The sequence below is a fragment of the Nerophis lumbriciformis genome, linkage group LG27 (assembly GCF_033978685.3).
Source record: "Nerophis lumbriciformis linkage group LG27, RoL_Nlum_v2.1, whole genome shotgun sequence".
In the NCBI taxonomy this organism is placed as follows: Eukaryota; Metazoa; Chordata; class Actinopteri; order Syngnathiformes; family Syngnathidae; genus Nerophis; species Nerophis lumbriciformis.
Window position 1 is genome coordinate 1,621,868 of NC_084574.2, and position 13,138 is coordinate 1,635,005.

Genomic DNA, 13,138 nt, shown 5'->3' on the forward strand with positions numbered 1-13,138 from the left:
TTCCCCGTAGAAGAGGAAGTGCTTCTTCTTCTACGCAAGCAACCGCCAAGGTAAGCACCCGCCCCCATAGAACAGGAAGCGCTTCTTCTTCTACTGTAAGCAACCACCCGCCCGCGTAGAAGAAGAAGAAGCGCGCGGATATTACGTTTCATTTCCTTTGTGTGTTTACATCTGTAAAGACCACAAAATGGCTCCTACTAAGCGACAGGTTTCCGGTTCATGAAAAGACGCAATCTCTCCATCCGCACACGGACTACTATTTCACAGCAACTGCCTAAAGACTTTCAAGAAAAGCTGGCTACTTTCCGTGCATATTGTAAAAACAAGATAGCTGAAAAAAAGATCCGGCCAGAGAACATTATCAACATGGACGAGGTTCCACTGACTTTTGATATTCCTGTGAACCGCACTGTGGATACAACGGGAGCACGTACGGTGAATATTCGCACCACAGGGAATGAGAAGTCATCCTTCACTGTGGTTCTAGCTTGCCATGCTAATGGCCAGAAACTTCCACCCATGGTGATATTCAAAAGGAAGACCTTGCCAAAAGAGACCTTTCCAGCCGGCGTCATCATAAAAGCTAACTCGAAGGGATGGATGGATGAAGAAAAGATGAGCGAGTGGTTAAGGTAAGTTTACGCGAAGAGGCCGGGTGGCTTTTTTCACGCAGCTCCGTCCATGTTGATATACGACTCCATGCGCGCCCACATCACGCTGGTTTTTAATATATTATTAAAGTTTGACTGACCTATCTGACTGTTTTTTTTGCCATTCCTTTAGCGCAGTTAGATGCGGCTTATAACACGGGGCGGCTTATAGGTGGACAAAGTTTTGAAATATGCCGTTCATTGAAGGCGCGGCTTATAACCCAGGGCGGCTTATGGTGCGGAAAATACGGTATAAGTCACACCTGCCTAAAATGCATAATAAAGAAGGAAAAAAACATATATATGTCACACTGGAGCCCGGCCAAACTATGAAAAAAACTGCGACTTATAGTCCGAAAAATACGGTATATAACTTTCTAAAGTTAAAAAATACTGAATAAATGTTTTAAAGAAAGTAATACTAAGTGAATATCTGTTTTTGGCCTTAAAAATAAACCTTTTATTACCAAGTACTATGATTAAATTGACTAAATCATGACTGTCAATGAACTGTCCTAAAATAACAGAAACCACATCAAGCTTCATAAACAAACCAATCCTTAAACATATTTTTTCAACTTCCACCCAAAAGGAAGACACAATATGACACAAGGAATATGACAATACCAAAACAAATGTAGGGTAGATTCAGGCTAGGGATGTCCCGATCCAGGTTTTTGCACTTCCGATCCGATACCGATATTGTTTTTGCACTTCCGATCCGATACCGATACTGACCGATACCGATACTGACCGATACTGGCCTATCCGAGCATGTATTAAAGTTTAAAGTTATTTAGCCTACTTAGTTGTCAGAATCATGTTGAAAAGGGTTTTAGTACTCTTGATAACAACTAGCCAGCTGAATTAGGGGAGTTTGAATAATACACAATGGTTGGTAACAAGAAACTGACCTGTTTATTCAAGGATAAACACAAAATAGACAAAATTATACATGACAAACAGAAATGGCATCATTGAACTAGGGCTGGGCGATATGGCCTTTTTTTAATATTGCGATATTTTAAGGCCATATTGCGATACACGATATATATCTCCATATTTTGCCTTAGCCTTGAATGAACACTTGATGCATATAATCACAGCAGTATGATGATTCTATGTGTTTTGATTGATTGATTGAGACTTTTATTAGTAGGTTGCACAGTGAAGTACATATTCCGTACAATTGACCACTAAATGGTAACACCCCAATAAGTTTTTACACTTGTTTAAGTCGGGGTCCACTTAAATTGATTCATGATACAGATATATACTATCAGATATATACTATCATCATAATACAGTCATCACACAAGATAATCACATTGAATTATTTACATTATTTATAATCCAGGGTGTGGAGGGGGGCGCCGGATGTAAGTGTCAAAAAGACAACTAAAAGAGTTTGATATGAGAATAAATCTAAAGTTAAAATATAGGGTAGAAATGCACCCATTTGCAGGAAATGTAGTCTTGATTTTCAAAATTGTCTTTCAAGGCTTGCATGTCTACATTAAAACATTCTTCTTCATACTGCATTAATATATGCTACTTTTAAACTTTCATGCAGAGAAGGAAATCACAACTAAAAAAATCACTAATTTTTTTATACGGTGTTGATGTGGAAATTTTTGCCTCAGCATTTTGATGGTGTGGACGTGTGGCACCGAATGGAGATAAGCGTCTCGACAGACGTCACAATATTTGAACAATGATGACGAAAACTGTTTTCTCTGTCGTGTCGGTGTGTTGAAAATTGTTATGCGCTTATTTTTTTTATTAGATTTTGTGCGTGGCATAGATTTGCTATGCGCAGAGGACGCTTAAACAGTGCGCAATTGCACAGGCGCGCACCTTAGAGGGAGCGTTGCTCGCACGGCTGCGCTAGCATCACAGCTAACGTTAGCCATGCTGCTACCTCTCTGCTTGGTGAGGACGTATACGTATGTGACGTATGACGTGACAGTATGTGACGTATGACGTGACAGTATGTGACGCGTGTCGTGACAGTATGTGACGTATGACGTGACAGTATGTGACGTGTGTCGTGACAGTATGTGACGCGTGTCGTGACAGTATGTGACGTATGACGTGACAGTATGTGACGTATGACGTGACAGTATGTGACGTGTGTAAGAAGGTGCGCTGCTGTCTGTGAGAGGGAGACACAGGAAAGAGTGGGAAGAGCCTGTCGTGTAATGCCAGCAGCTAAAAGCAACTGCGTGAGAATTGTGGATGTGTTGAAGGTGTGCTGGAAAATGCGGAACGGAAATTACGGAGCAGCAGAAAAGTGGAATGTATTATTTAAAATCGGTGCGTTGGAAAACACGGACCGGAGTTTTTTTTTAAACTGGATCTGGATCGGCATTTTCCCATGCCTTGCCGATACGTAATTTTTGGCAAATATCGGCAGCCGATCCGATCCAAATATCGGATCGGGACATCCCTAAATCAGGCTTCTGACAACAAAATCGGCAATCATCTGACTCTGTCATATTCCATAGTTTTAACATTTTTCCCGTGGGTAAGAAGTTATAAATAATTTTTTAATTTGAAAATAACGATTTTGCACATCGATAGTAGTTTTGTAGATTAATTTGAATATTGCATCCCACGGCAACGGGCAATCAAAAAAGTCCTCCCATTTCCCATACGTGTTATATGGGGCAGCCTTCAGAGATTTCTTTATTCAATAAAAATTATATATTTTTCTATTTATTTGAGTTCCTTTTTGCCAACTAGAATTTCTTATTAGAGGTTTACAAACTAATCATTCAGTAGTTCCATAGTTAATTATTTGCTTCCATCTTTTCTAGAGATGTCCGATAATATCGGACTGCCGATATTATCGGCCGATAAATGCTTTAAAATGTAATATCGGAAATGATCGGTATCGGTTTCAAAAAGTAAAATGTATGACTTTTTAAAAGGCTGCTGTGTACACGGACGTAGGGAGAAGTACAGAGCGCCAATAAACCTTAAAGGCACTGCCTTTGCATGCCGGCCCAGTCACATAATATCTACGGCTTTTTACACACACAAGTGAATGCAAGGTCAACAGCCATACAGGTCACACTGAGGGTGGCCGTATAAACAAGTTTAACACTGTTTCAAATATGTGCCCCACTGTGAACCCGCACCAAACAAGAATGACAAACACATTTCGGGAGAACATCCGCACCGTAACACAACATAAACACAACAGAACAAATACCCAGAATCCCTTGCAGCACTAACTCTTCCGGGACGCTACAATATACACCCCCCCCCACCACCACCACCTCAACCTCCTCATGCTCTCTCAGGGAGAGCATGTCCCAAATTCCTAGCTGCTGTTTAAGGCATGTTAAAAAAAATAACGCACTTTGTGACTTCAATAATAAATATGGCAGTGCCATGTTGGCATTTTTTTTCCATAACTTGAGTTGATTTATTTTGGAAAACCTTGTTACTAGTGATGGGTCCGGCAACACCGATGCATCGGCGCATGCGTCGAGCTCATAGAGCAAAACCCTGTGTCGGTGCGCGTACCGCTTTTAGAAAGTCACGTGACCGATCATGAGCTGTTTTGGTCACGTGACCGATACGCCAACTGTGTCGCACTGACGCCTCCTCTGTGCCCTGTGAGCGGCTCTTTTCTACAGCCGGAGAAATAATAACTAAGAAGAGAAATCGTCTAAAATGTAATACGTCGGAAAAACTTTTTTTAAAATTTTTTATAAAAATGTGTAAAAAAAAATAAAATTAAAAAAATTCCCAGTCCACAATCATTCACAACACGTTCTCTTAGATTTCCATGTTATGATACATGTTCACATTATTTATTGACTGTATCTAAAAAAGATAAAAATATATTTTTATTTAAATGAAGATATGAAATAATCCTAAATGAAATACAATGACTTGGTTTATATTATTGTATATACTAGGGCAGGGGTCACCAAAGCGGTGCCCGCGGGCACCAGGTAGCCCGTAAGGACCAGATCAGTCGCCCGCTGGCCTGTTCTAAAAATAGCTCAAAGAGCAGCACTTACCAGTGAGCTGCCTCTATTTTTTTAATTTCATTTATTTACTAGCAAGCTGGTCTCGCTTTGCTCGACATTTTTAATTCTAAAAGAGACAAAACTCAAATAGAATTTTCAAAATCCAAGAAAATATTTGAAAGACTTGGTCTTCACTTGGAATAAGCGGTAGAAAATGGATGGATGGATGGGTCTTCACTTGTTTAAATAAATTCATTTATTTTTTACTTTGCTTCCTATTACTTTTAGAAATACAATTTTAGAGAAAAAATACAACCTTAAAATTGATTTTAGGATTTTTAAACAAATATACCTTTTTACCTTTTAAATTTCTTCCTCTTCTTTCCTGACAATTTAAATCAATGTTCAAGTAAATTTTTATTTTTATTTTTATTGTAAAGAATAATAAATATTTTAGCTTCTGTTTTTTCGACGAAGAATATTTGTGAAATATTTCTTCAAACTTACTATGATTAAAATTCAAAAAAAATATTCTGGCAAATCTAGAAAATCTGTAGAATCAAATTTAAATCTTATTTCAAAGTATTTTGAATTTCTTTTAAAATTTTTGTTCTGGAAAATCTAGAAGAAATACTGATTTGTCTTTGTTAGAAATATAGCTTGGTCCAATTTGTTAAATATTCTAACAAAGTGCAGATTGGATTTTAACCAATTTAAAACATGTCATCAAAATTCTAAAATGTATCTTAATCAGGAAAAATTACTAATGATATTCCATAAATTCTTTTAATTTTTTCAAAAAGATTCAAATAAGCTAGTTTTTCTCTTCTTTTTGTCGGTTGAATTTTGAATTTTAAAGAGTCGAAATTGAAGATAAACTATGTTTCAAAATTTTATTTTAAATTTTTTCGTGTTTTCTCCTCTTTTAAACCGTTCAATTAAGTGTTTTTTTCATCATTTATTCTCTACAAAAAACCTTCTGTAAAAGGAAAAAAAAATGTACGACGGAATGACAGACAGAAATACCCATTTTTTTATATATATAAATGTATTTATTTAGCTATTCTTGTTTAAATCACACTTATGTGTAACTTACAAATGACAATATATTTATTTATTTAAGTGTGTATCAAACTGGTAGCCCTTCGCATTAATCAGTACCCAAGAAGTAGTTTTTGGTTTCAAAAAGGTTGGTGACCCCTGTACTAGGGCATCAAATCAGTGTCAGTTGAGTCGGTCCATAGGTTGCCTGTAGGGATTTTTAACGTCCAGCAGATGTCAGTATTTAGTGACACAGTATCGACACAGTATCAATACGGTTTTGCAATGTGTCAAAACGCTTCATGACGCCTCATCAACCCATCACTACTTGTTACATTGTTTAATGCATCCAGCGGGGCATCACAACAAAATTAGGCATAATAATGTGTTCATTCCACCATTGTATATATCGGTATCGCTTGATATTGGAATCTGTAATTAAGAGTTGGACAATATCGGCAAAAAAGCTATTATCGGACATCTCTAGTTGCAACTGGACCGCGTGTGAAAAGTCCAATATAAATTAAAGCTGCAAGCAGCATTGGTCGGGCCCGCATATTTGGCAGGTGCTAGTCCTAAATGTCCCAATACTTTTGTCCAGTGCTAGTCCTAAGTGTCCCATTACTTTTGTCTACTTTTAGTCTGAAGTGTCCCAAGACTTTTGTCTAGTGTACCTACCTTGTCTGCATTGTGTGGGCACGTTGGTGCTTCCTGCTTTTAAGCAGCCATCTTAAAAAAACAGCAGCGCAGCAGCATCAGCGCAGCGGGTCTTTGAAGGGTCATAAAATCAAAACCGGAGCAGTTAGAACAAAAGCGCTTCTGTCATTGTAATCACAAGGGTTCAATCTCTCTCCTGTGTTAGTTTGAAGGCGAAACGACAAACGCGCTCAGAGGAGATCGTTTTTTGAAGGAAGGTGACCGGTTTTTACAAAAAAAATTGTTTTGAAGGGGGAATAGCAAACTTCCTGTTGATTTTTGCTGGGGGTTGTCAATTTATGAAATGTAGGTCTAAGTGAGACCTACATAGAGGTTTTTGTTTCATGTCTCTCCGACCTTCCCAGTGGGAGTTACAGGCAGTTTTGTCATTTTTTTCTTCCGAGGAGCAGTTTTTTTTGCGTTTTATTAAAAAATTGCAGTAGAGCGCAATTTTGAGATTTGGGGTTAGGTTTTTTCTTTAGATTGCAATGTTTGCCAGTCCTGATGTGTGCGTTCAGTTTGGTGAGTTTTGAAGCATGTTAAGGGGGTCAAAATACAGCTCAAAAAGGCAAAAGTTACTGTTTTTAGTACTTTTTTGTCTTGAAGGGGGAATTGCCAACTTCCTGTAGATTTTTGCCCGAGGAAATTAATTAAGGAAAGGTAGGTCTAAGTGAGACCTACATATAGGTTTTTGTTTCATGTCTCTATGACATTCTTACTGGGAGTTAGAGGCAGTTTTCTTTCTAGGGGGCGCTAGAGCACAATTTTGAATTTTGGGGTTCGGTTTTTTCATTAAAAGGCAATTTTTGGAGGTCCTGATGTGTGTGTTAAATTTGGTGAGTTTTGAAGTATGTTAAGGGGGTCAAATTACAGCGCAAAGCTGCAAAGTGCGGAAGAATAATAATAAAGAATAAAACCTTACAAATTCAATAGGTCCTTATGTCCCATTGTATAAGGACTCCCTTTGGGAGTCCTTATGCAATGGGCCATGCGGGCCCTAATAAAGTTTGATTGATTGAGAGTACATCATATCAACAAAGTGGAAACTACTTTTGCTTATGCAGTGTATTAGCGCTGCATTTCACCTCGTTTGCTTCTGTGTCCTTCTGGCGAAGATAGACGCGACTCCCCGTTGAGTCAGTGACCGTGACGAAGTCACCTTCTGGCGGCGGCCTCTTCAGAACACGCGATTGGGTCGCCACGGCCGCAGGTCGCCTTGGAGACTCGGAGATCGCAGCAAAGCCACTGACATCCAGAGCGTTTGAGGAAGACCTGGAAGATCACAGGTGTTGAGAAATACCGACATTGATCCTTTACGCACGTCGCTTTACCCGACGACGACGCCGCCAGGTGCCTCGTATTGCTCTGGGGAGGGTGGCGGTGTGATGTCATCACTCCGCGACGAGTTGAAAAGTCGCTTCACTACACCCGCATCCTGCTTTTGGCGCTTTACCTTTGGAGCTTCAATACAAATGGAGGTGGTTTAAGGTGCAAATGGAGAGACGGAGCACCAAAAGTGAAGTGTGATGGTGTCAACTTACTGATCGGGTGTTCTGTGTCAGATGCGTCATCGCCTGCATTCTGCCTCGGACGCTTTGCTGGCTTGGAAATGTCATCTTAAGAAAAAAATAATTAAAAAAATAAACATTTTAAAAGGAAAAATTTGCAGTGCCTCAGTTAATAATAATATGGAAAAAGCTGTATAAGCAGTTTGATGTTTGCAGCATCATCACGGCCATATTTAAAAAATAAATACAATGAAGTAAAGTCAAATACCGTATTTTCCGCACCATAAGCCGCCCCGTGTTATAAGCCGCGCCTTCAATGAACGGCATATTTCAAAACTTTGTCCACCTATAAGCCGCCCCGTGTTATAAGCCGCATCTAACTGCGCTACAGGGAATGTCAAAAAAACAGTCAGATAGGTCAGTCAAACTTTAATAATATATTAAAAACCAGCGTTCTAACAACTCTGTTCACTCCCAAAATGTACGGTAATGTGCAATCACAAACATAGTAAAATTCAAAATAGTGCAGAGCAATAGCAACATCAATAACTTAATGTTGCTCGAACGTTAATGTCACAACACACAAAATAAACATAACACTCACTTTCTGAAGTTATTCTTCATTCATAAATCCCTCGAATTCTTCTCCTACGGTGTCCGAATTAAAAAGTTGGGCGAATACGGGATCCAAAATGGCCGGCTCCGTCTCGTCGAAGTCATCGGAGTCAGTGTCACTGTTCAGCAGTTCTGTGAATCCTGCCTTCCGGAAAGCTCGGACCACAGTTGAGACCGAAATATCTGCCCAGGCATTTACGATCCACTGGCAGATGTTGGCGTATGTCGTCCGGCGCTGTCTCCCTGTCTTAGTGAATGTGTGTTCGCCTTCGGTCATCCATTGTTCCCACGCCGTTCGCAGTCATGCTTTAAATGCCCTGTTGACACCAATATCCAGCGGTTGGAGTTCTTTGGTTAATCCACCCGGAATGACGGCGAGTGTTGTATTTGTGTGCTTCACTTGTTTTTTGACACCATCTGTGATGTGGGCGCGCATGGAGTCGTATATCAACATGGACGGAGCTGCGTGAAAAAAGCCACCCGGCCTCTTTGCGTAAACTTCCCTTAACCACTCGCTCATCTTTTCTTCATCCATCCATCCCTTCGAGTTAGCTTTTATGATGACGCCGGCTGGAAAGTTCTCTTTTGGCAAGGTCTTCCTTTTGAATATCACCATGGGTGGAAGTTTCTGGCCATTAGCATGGCAAGCTAGAACCACAGTGAAGGACGACTTCTCATTCCCTGTGGTGCGAATATTCACCGTACGTGCTCCCGTTGTATCCACAGTGCGGTTCACAGCAATATCAAAAGTCAGTGGAACCTCGTCCATGTTGATAATGTTCTCTGGCCGGATCTTTTTTTCAGCTATCTTGTTTTTACAATATGCACGGAAAGTAGCCAGCTTTTCTTGAAAGTCTTTAGGCAGTTGCTGTGAAATAGTAGTCCGTGTGCGGATGGAGAGATTGCGTCTTTTCATGAACCGGAAACACCAAGAAGCACCACCTTTAAAATCATCCAGAATAGTGATGGTGCTGACACTTCTGCTTGCTGCTCTCTGCTCAACAACCCACTGTTCGAGTTTGTCCTCCAACAGTTGCCATCTTGTTTTGTTCCCTCGGAAACTCTGTTTTGTCTTCTTTACCTGGCGCAGTTCATCTTCTTGCTTCCTCCACCTACACACCATTGATTCATTTATGTTATATTCTCTTGCTGCTGCTCTATTTCCGTGTTCTTCGGCGTGACTTATTGCCTTAAGTTTAAATTCTGGCGTTATACGCGTGTCGCTTAGTAGGAGCCATTTTGTGGTCTTTACAGATGTAAACACACAAAGGAAATGAAACGTAATACCCGCGCGCTTCTTCTTCTACGGGGGCGGGTGGTTGCTTACCGTAGAAGAAGAAGCGCTTCCTCTTCTACGGGGGTGGGTGCTTACCTTGGCAGTTGCTTACCATAGAAGAAGAAGCGCTTCCTCTTCTACGGGGAAAAAAGATGGCGGCTGTTTACCGTAGTTGAGAGACCGAAACTTTATGAAAATAAATATTTATATTAATCCATATATAAGGCGCACCGGGTTATAAGCCACACTGTCAGCTTTTGTGAAAATTTGTGGTTTTTAGGTGCGGCTTATAGTGCGGAAAATACGGTACATTAAAATACCATACAATAAAATGGATACTTTTTAGTAACTTGTGATGTGTAATACGCACTGGATGAGTTGAGTTAGTGTTTATTTGGAACATGCATGCATATTCATGTTAGTTTTACTGATGTTTAAGGATACTTGGCTTTTATAATTGAAAAACTTTTTTTGAAGTAATAAAAAAAAACAATTCTGGACTTCTCTGTAGGGTGAAAAAAGTCACACTAGTCAGTGAGATCAACTACAAAAAGGCTTTAAATGCAAATATACAAGTGAAAAATGGTCAAAACAAAATAAAAAGCACGAGTGAAGGGAATTGGATTTATATAGCGCTTTTCTCTCGTGACTCAAAGCGCTTTTTTACATAGTGAAAACAATCGGTGATATATTGTAGAGTAGGATGGATCAAGCTCTATGAATGAAATGTGGCTTTTGAATTCTGTCAATGAATGATACTTTAGAGATAGATGACCCTAAATTAACTAAACTAGGCCCTAGTGCCTAGTTAAAAAAAAAAGTTAACTAAACTAGGCAATATTTGTAGTCCTACCGTCCAAGTTAACTAAACTAGACACTATTTGTAGTCCTACCGTCCGAGTCAACTAAACTAGGCACTATTTGTAGTCCTACCGTCCAAGTTAACTAAACTAGTCACTATTTGTAGTCCTATCGTCCAAGTTAAGTAAACTAGACACCATTTGTAGTCCTACCGTCCAAGTTAACTAAACTAGTCACTATTTGTAGTCCTATCGTCCAAGTTAACTAAACTAGACATCATGTGTAGTCCTACTGTCCAAGTTAACTAAACTAGGCACTATTTGTAGTCCTACCGTCCAAGTTAACTAAACTAGTCACTATTTGTAGTCCTACCGTCCAAGTTAACTAAACTAGTCACTATTTGTAGTCCTATCGTCCAAGTTAAGTAAACTAGACACCATTTGTAGTCCTACCGTCCAAGTTAACTAAACTAGTCACTATTTGTAGTCCTATCGTCCAAGTTAACTAAACTAGACATCATGTGTAGTCCTACTGTCCAAGTTAACTAAACTAGGCACTATTTGTAGTCCTACCGTCCAAGTTAACTAAACTAGTCACTATTTGTAGTCCTACCGTCCAAGTTAACTAAACTAGATATTATTTGTAGTCCTACCGTCCAAGTTAAATAAACTAGTCACTATTTGTAGTCCTACCGTCCAAGTTAAATAAACTAGTCACTATTTGTAGTCCTACCGTCCAAGTTAAATAAACTAGGCACTATTTGTAGTCCTATCGTCCAAGTTAACTAAACTAGTCACTATTTGTAGTCCTACCGTCCAAGTTAACTAAACTAGTCACTATTTGTAGTCCTACCGTCCAAGTTAACTAAACTAGATATTATTTGTAGTCCTACCATACAAGTTAACTAAACTAGATATTATTTGTAGTCCTACCGTCCAAGTTAACTAAACTAGATATTATTTGTAGTCCTACCGTCCAAGTTAACTAAACTAGACACCATGTGTAGTCCTACCGTCCAAGTTAACTAAACTAGATATTATTTGTAGTCCTACCGTCCAACTGGGCCAACGCGTCCAACTCATCGGCGAACTGCTCCTCGAAGTTGTCTTCAATTTCAAAGAGTTCATCATATTCATCCATGGCGGCTGGTTGACAAAGAGAAGTAAATATGCATGAATCTTCCTTTAAATTGTTGACTATATTCTGAAACTTCACAACTCTGTCGACAAAGTTCACTTCCCGGCTATTTTTCAGTTCTGACTCTCCATTTCCGGGTTAGCAGAGAGCTCTGGGCGCTGATTGGTCGTCTCAAGGGTTCATTTCCCACCCCCCAGCATGCACCGCGAAGCAAACTCGGATATTTTTTGTTCATTTCTTTGCGTTATTCTTTGCAAGATTCACTTTGAGACAACGGAGCTAATCAACAAAAATAGCATCTAGTGGCAATTATAATGTATACCATTCATGTTTACCACGAATTGATTAATGTGGACCTCGATTTAAACAAGTTGAACGACTTATTGGGGTTTTACCATTTCGTGTTCGACCTGTCGAAAATGTGCTGTACTGTGCAATCTACTAAAAAAAGTTGCAATCAATTAATGTAAAAATGCCTAATTTTAATACCACGTGCTGTAAACTTCTTACAGCAGAGGGCGCTGTTTTGTTTAATGTAAACAATAAATAACAGGGATGTCCGATAATGGCTTTTTGCTAATATCCGATATTGTCCAACTCTTAATTACCGATACCGATATCAACCAATACCGATATATACAGTCGTGGAATTAACACATTATTATGCCTAATTTGGACAACCAGGTATGGTGAAGATAAGGTCCTTTTTAAAAAATAAAATAAAATAAGATAAATAAAAAAATAAAACAATTTTGAATAAAAAATAAAGTAAAACCATATAAAAACAGTTACATAGAAACTAGCAATGAATGAAAATGAGTCAAATGAAGTGTTAAAGGTTAGTACTATTAGTGGAGCAGCATCATGTGTGCTTACGGACTGTATCCCTTGCAGACTGTATTGATATATATTGATATATAATGTAGGAACCACAATATTAATAACAGAAAGAAACAACCCTTTTGTGTGAATGAGTGTGATTGGGGGAGGGAGGTTTTTTGGGTTGGTGCACTAATTGTAAGTGTATCTTGTGTTTTTTATGTTGATTTAATAAAAATAAAAAAAAGAAGAAAAAAATGATATCGATAACAAAAAAACGATACCAATAATTTCTGATATTACATTTTAAAGCATTTATCGGCCGATAATATCGGACATCTCTAATGAATAATTAACAACTAATTAAAAATATCAACCAGTACTTAAATAACTGATGTGTGCAAGACTAATATATAATAGTGCACTGGCATACTTGCCAACCCTCCCGAATTTTCCGGGAGACTCCCGAAATTCAGCACCTCTCCCGGGACAAATATTCTCCCGAAAATCTCCCGATTTTCAGCCGGAGCTGGAAGCCACGCCCCCTCCAGCTCCATGCGGACCTGAGTGAGGACAGCCTTTTTTCATGACGGGAGGACAACAGGGTGA

The 13,138-nt window shown here is 39.1% G+C and overlaps 1 protein-coding gene across 1 annotated transcript in view; it reads right to left on the reverse strand.

Moving 5' to 3' along the window:
- chtf18 (CTF18, chromosome transmission fidelity factor 18 homolog (S. cerevisiae)) overlaps positions 1-11,924 on the reverse strand; it is a 55,582-nt gene extending 43,658 nt beyond the window's left edge. Inside the window, exons 1-4 of the mRNA XM_061923054.2 lie at positions 11,626-11,924; positions 7,915-7,989; positions 7,705-7,834; positions 7,459-7,645 (exon numbers count right to left, since the gene is read on the reverse strand). Of these exons, the coding sequence (XP_061779038.2) occupies positions 7,459-7,645; positions 7,705-7,834; positions 7,915-7,989; positions 11,626-11,713 (480 nt within the window). The 5' untranslated portion in view covers positions 11,714-11,924. The remainder of the gene's footprint in view (positions 1-7,458; positions 7,646-7,704; positions 7,835-7,914; positions 7,990-11,625) is intronic.
- Between the last annotated feature and the right edge of the window lie 1,214 nt (positions 11,925-13,138).